Source organism: Pseudoliparis swirei, chromosome 13 (genome assembly GCF_029220125.1).
Source record: "Pseudoliparis swirei isolate HS2019 ecotype Mariana Trench chromosome 13, NWPU_hadal_v1, whole genome shotgun sequence".
Lineage (NCBI taxonomy): Eukaryota > Metazoa > Chordata > Actinopteri > Perciformes > Liparidae > Pseudoliparis > Pseudoliparis swirei.
Window position 1 is genome coordinate 21067478 of NC_079400.1, and position 6000 is coordinate 21073477.

At 43.4% G+C, this 6000-nt stretch overlaps 1 protein-coding gene across 3 annotated transcripts in view; it reads left to right on the forward strand.

The window, feature by feature from the left end:
- LOC130203764 (gastrula zinc finger protein XlCGF57.1-like) overlaps positions 1–5786 on the forward strand; it is a 29121-nt gene extending 23335 nt beyond the window's left edge. For all 3 annotated transcript variants that reach the window (XM_056430173.1, XM_056430172.1, XM_056430174.1), the window contains one exon: positions 3714–5786. In XM_056430173.1, coding sequence (XP_056286148.1) covers positions 3788–5176 — 1389 coding nt within the window. In that variant the 5' untranslated portion in view covers positions 3714–3787 and the 3' untranslated portion in view covers positions 5177–5786. The remainder of the gene's footprint in view (positions 1–3713) is intronic.
- The last annotated feature ends 214 nt before the right edge of the window (positions 5787–6000 follow it).

Here is a 6000-nt window from a genome sequence, read left to right on the forward strand (position 1 = left end):
AGCCTATCTGCCCACTGGGGTATGAGTCTCCCTACCTCTAGAGGCCCTATCTCGTATTGTGGGTGCAGTACCACCCCTGACCACTGTGTCTCCCTTCTATCCTGTACCTTGAGGCACTCTTGTCTGATCTTTCCCTATGTCCTGCCTCGTCCTTGGGGGGTTAGCTGAAGGCTAGCCCTCGTGCCTTAATGCTATCTGTCCCTTCGCTCCTGTCTTATCAGCTAAGAAGTGCGTGTGTATTATGTTTATCGTGTAGCGCATCAACAGAACATTCACAAAATGCTCATTGGTTTATATATAATGATATTGAATAGTTCCCCAGCAGAACTTTTATTCCTTTTAATTCCATCTCTTCAGCTTCAGATTCACATCGTTTTAATGTATTAATAATGTAGGTAGCGTTCCCAGTTTTATAAATCTCCCCCTTGTTAATCATCGCTTTCCCTTTTTCTCGAAATAGTTAAAGCAACACATCCAAGTTCACAACAAATGACACACGCTCCAAGAGCGCGCTCAGACTCAGACGCACACACACACACACACACACACACCCTCACACACACTCTCTTGGCTTCCCCAAGGTTCCTGTCTGCAGCTTGTGACACAGTTCTGTCTTTTATATGATACAATTCTAATCAATCGGTCCCCGTTTATTTTATAAGCTATTTCTAAACTATGGGTAGAGGCTTATTTAACTGTTGACAACAACATTTAGTTTCTCCAATCACAGACAGTCTTAAGACAAAAGGTCGTCTGCACACCTGTTGTTTATGAGGCCTCTTGTTGTCAACCGCCAAACCGCCGCAGACCCTCGTCAGGGGTCTGTGAAACGTCTTTAGTCTTTATCTTAAACCAGGTCACTAATCTGAGTTTGGGGTCCCCTAAAGTCATATATTCAGTTATTTATCTATCAAGCTATAACACGTTAAAGCAACATACACAGGTCAGGGTGAACGTGAGTTAATGGCCATAACTCACGACAACTTCATTTCAATAAGCACGCAGTTCATCAAGCACAGCTGGGATTTAAAGAAAAACACACGTTTCACAGCTTCAACATAACAGGAGCTTTTCTCACACACTCTCTAATCTTTATCATGCGTTACTTATATTGCAGTATATCTTTTTATGTACCTACTACTTGAGCTCAAGATTTTAAACTCTATATACTTTATCAATTATGTTGGTTTTACCGTCATATATGTATCAATATCTTGTTTGTTAAAAAATAGTTTTTCCCTTTTTCTCGAGAGGAGTGCGAGCACCCCAAGGTCACAGCAAGTCACACACACACATACACCCACACACACACACAGAATGATCCGCTCTCCAGTTGTCTTCCAAACAAGCAAAAATTTGATTTTTACACGTATCCTTTGAAGCTAGGAGAAAAGCTGCAATAACCAATACTATGAACTCAGGCGAGAAGCTTCTACTGTATCATAAGGATACTGCGCTCGTCCGCTAGGATTTGATAACACCAGTTCACAAATATTGTTTTATTTCTCCTTCACTTCTTAGTACCTTCGTCAATGAATTTCCCGTTTTACCCCTCTTCAATGCCCCACAGAGACGTAGTCTGGCCGAGTACCTTCTTCCGAGGAATTCTCAGGGCACTTACGTGTCCCGATACGCTCGGTGTTCAGGTCTCGTTAAAATCGCCACGAGCTACAGCAAACCCCCCACACAGTTTATTGAAAACAAAAAATCTCTCCCTGTATCCATCGCATCTCGCAGAATACACACTAGATGAACTGTATTCTCTAATTTCCCCTATCACTAGGTGACTACATCCAGTGGCGTACAACGCATTAAACGGAATTATCAACGTTTTAACACGGACTCACCCTAATTCATCACCACACTGCCTCTTTTAACACAGACGAGAAAAGAGATCACATCACTCCTGCACTAGCTGCTCTGCACTGGCTCCCAGTAAAATCAAGAATCACTTTTAAAATTCTTCTCTTAACCTACAAAGCCTTGATTGGTGATGCTCCATCATATCTTAAGGAGCTTGTAGTACCATATTGCCCCACTAGAGAGCTACGCTCACTAAATGCGGGACTACTTGTAGTTCCTAGAGTCTTAAAAAGTAGAATGGGAGCCAGAGCCTTTAGTTATCAAGCTCCTCTTTTATGGAACCAGCTTCCAATTTCAGTCCGGGAGGCAGACACAGTCACCTCGTTTAAGAGTAGACTTAAGACCTTCCTCTTTGACAGAGCTTATAGTTAGGGCTGAATCAGGTTCACCTGGTCCAGCCCCTTGATATGCTGCTATAGGCTTATAGCTGCCGGGGGACGTTTTAGGATGCACTGAGTACCTATCTCCTCTTTTTTTTCTCTCCTTAAGAATGAATTTTCATCTCTCAATCACACGTTACTAACTCTGCTTTCTCCCCGGAGTCCTTTTGACTTCACGTCTCATGGGGTCATCGGACCCTATGAGACGGCATAGATCCTATCTGCCTGATGGATCATTGAGGTCTGGGTCGTGGAATTCCTGCTCCTGACTACGCCTACTGTCCTGTTGAGACTCCGCCTACTGTTGAGACTCCGCCCACTCCTCCTCCCCACCGCCATCTGCCTGATGGATCGTGGAGGTCTCCATCGTGGAATATGCCTACTATGAATTATTCATACACTCTGTCATATTCATTGAATGTATTTTAACTCTAATCTGTCCTTCTGGTCACATGACATCTATTGCATCTGTCCATCCTGGAGAGGGATCCTCCTCTGTTGCTCTCCTCCAGGTTTCTTCCTTTTTCCCCTGAAGGGTTATTTGGGAGTTTTTCCTGGTCCGATGTGAGGTTTTGGGGCAGGGATGTCTATGTGTACAGATTGTAAAGCACTCCGAGACAAATTTGTAATTTGTAAAATTGGGCTATACAAATAAACTGAATTGAATTGAATTGAATGTACTGAGCGGACTCCTCGACACTCGGTGTACAGTGGTTTTCGCTACTACACTGACTCACTCAGTAGTCTGGACCAGTGGTTCTGTTTATTTAAGCGGTCTCCTCGACACTTAAAATACAGAACATGGATTTCTAATCTACACTGACTCACCCAGCAGTCAGGACCAGCGGTTCTTTTTATTTTAGTGGACTCCTCAACACTTAAAATACAGAACATAGATTTCGCAGCTACACTGACTCACTCAGTAGTCAGGACTCATAGTTGAATTCACTGATTGTAAGTCTCTCTGGATAAAAGCATCAGCTAAATGACGTGATGTAATTTAGTTTGAATAACTTGTGTTGTTACTTCACTTTAAATTAAAGCCATTTTAGCTGAGCCTGTAACACCTTGTTAATGTTGTGTCCGTTTACCCAGAGATTGGTTCATTCCCTTCACCTTACCCATCCTCTCCTGATTGGTTCATTCCCTTCACCTGCCCCCAGACTCTCTTGATTGGTTCATTCCTTCACCTGCCTCTAGCCTCTCCTGGTCGGTTCAGTCCCTTCACCTGCCCCAGTCACTCCTAATTGGTTCATTCTCTTCACCTGCCCCAGCCTCTCCTGATTGGTTCATTCCCTTCACCTTCCCCCAGCCTCTCCTGATTGGTTCATTCCCTTCACCTGCCCCCAGCCTCTCCTGCTTGGTTCATTCCTTTCACCTGCCGCCAGATTCCAAATTCCTTGAATGTCTCCAGTAATGAAAGTTGATATCAGTCTGTAGTCACCGTTGTTCATCATGTGCTCCTTGCAGATGTCCCCCCTGAGGACCAGGACCCGGTGGACCCGGAGCTCCTTCACATAAAAGAGGAGCCGGAGCCCCTCCACATGAAAGAGGAGCCGGAGCCCCTCCACATGAAAGAGGAGCCGGAGCTCCTCCACGTAAAAGAGGAGCCGGAGCCCCTCCACATAAAAGAGGAGCCGGAGCTCCTCCACGTAAAAGAGGAGCCGGAGCCCCTCCACGTGAAAGACCTGCAGGATCTCTGGACCCATCTAGAGGGAGATCAGCTCATTGTGCTGCAGGAGGCCGATATCACCACGTTCTCATCCATTGTTGTTACTTTGAAGAGTGAAGATGACGAACCTCAGACCTCACAGCTTCATCAAAGCCAGACGGAGGACGACAGAGAGGCGGAGCCTCCTGTCGGCAGCTCAGCTACACCGATACAAACAGAAACTGATGGAGAGGACTGTGTGGGATCAGGACCAGCCAGGAACCTAAATCCACTTCGTCTTTCACATCCAAATGCTGATGAAAAGGCTTCAGGATCTTCTGACACTGAAGTCATTCATGGTGATTGGCAAGAACCGTTGTCAGATTCTGGACCTGAAAGTGAAGACGGGGATGATATCTGGAAGGAGACCAGGGAATCCTTCAGCTTCTTCAAGTGTAGTAAACGGTTTTACCACAAGGGGTTTCTGCAGAAACACATGAGGTGTCATTTTGGAAAAATATCCTCCAACTATTTGGATCAAAAGAAATGTTTTAGAGAGAAGCCAAAGAAAGAATCACAGGCAAGAGGTCGTACAGTAGAGAAACCATTCAGTTGTGATGTTTGTGGGAAAAGATTTACAGAACGGGGAGCTCTGAAGAGACACATGATAGTCCACACAGGAGAGAAACCATTCAGTTGTGATGTTTGTGGGAAAAGATTTACAGAACGGGGAGCTCTGAAGAGACACATGATAGTCCACACAGGAGAGAAACCATTCAGTTGTGATATTTGTGAGAAAAGATTTACACGACAGGGAAGTGTGAAGACACACAAGAGAGTCCACACAGGAGAGAAACCATTCAGTTGTGATGTTTGTGGGAAAAGATTTACAATACAGGGACGTGTGAAGACACACATGAGAGTCCACACAAGAGAGAAACCATTTAGTTGTGATGTTTGTGGGAAAAGATTTACACAACAGGGGTGCGTGAAGTCACATATGAGAGTCCACACAGGAGAGAAACCATTCAGTTGTGATGTTTGTGGGAAAATATTTACAGAACGGGGACATCTGAAGAGACACATGATAATCCACACAGGAGAGAAACCATTCAGTTGTGATATTTGTGGGAGCAGATTTACAGAACGGGGAGATCTGAAGAGACACATGAGAGTCCACACAGGAGAGAAACCATTCATTTGTGATGTTTGTGGGAAAAGATTCACACAACAGGGAGGTGTCAAGATACACATGAGAGTCCACACAGGAGAGAACATTTGAAATAAATGTAAATGTTTCAAATGAAATTTGTTTCTGAATGAGATGGAGGGCAAAGTGTTTGTTCAACAGCTGATGAATCTTTTAAATAACAATGACAACATATTGTTTGTCTATGATGGAGGAAACAAAAAACTAAGAATATATCTTTATTTAAAATGCATAATTCTTTGTAATGTTTTTAAATCTACATGTGAACTCGGCCCTGTTATGGCTGAGTGTCGGCTGACTGCTGTGGTCCGGCTTGATGCGGCTACATGTGAGCCAGCTTTGGCCTTTTTCATTTTAGCGATATATATTGTAAGAGCCACAAGTGTGTTTTTAGTAAATTGAAATTTCAGAATTGTTTATAATTTAATATTCAGAAATATGCTCACGGTGTAGGAACTATAGGTGAAATATATTGAAAGATGTTTATGTTAATGACTGATGCTCGAGTCAGGTGATTTAATGACGTCATGACGGCAGCAGGTGTAAGGAAAGAGCCGCATTAGACAAGAGAGCAAATCTTTTTTTACCAAATGACCGTGTGATCGTTTTGAACGTTTATTCATTTTGTACTTTGTCAGCGTTTTTTTCTGTTCAAAATAAAATCCAAAGAAAAGAAGATGAACGGTCTCCTGTCATGCTCATGCAAGGGAACTCACTGTGTCTGCAGCTCTTAAGTGGCTTAATGAAAACTACACCGATGGAACGCCGCTACATATATATATAATGTGTGTGTATTCTGTTTTTCTAGTAATGTAACAATCTAAAGTTGTGACTCTAGTCCTGCTTACTGTGTATTGGTGTGTGTTTGGTGTCATTAGATAAACAACATACACTCT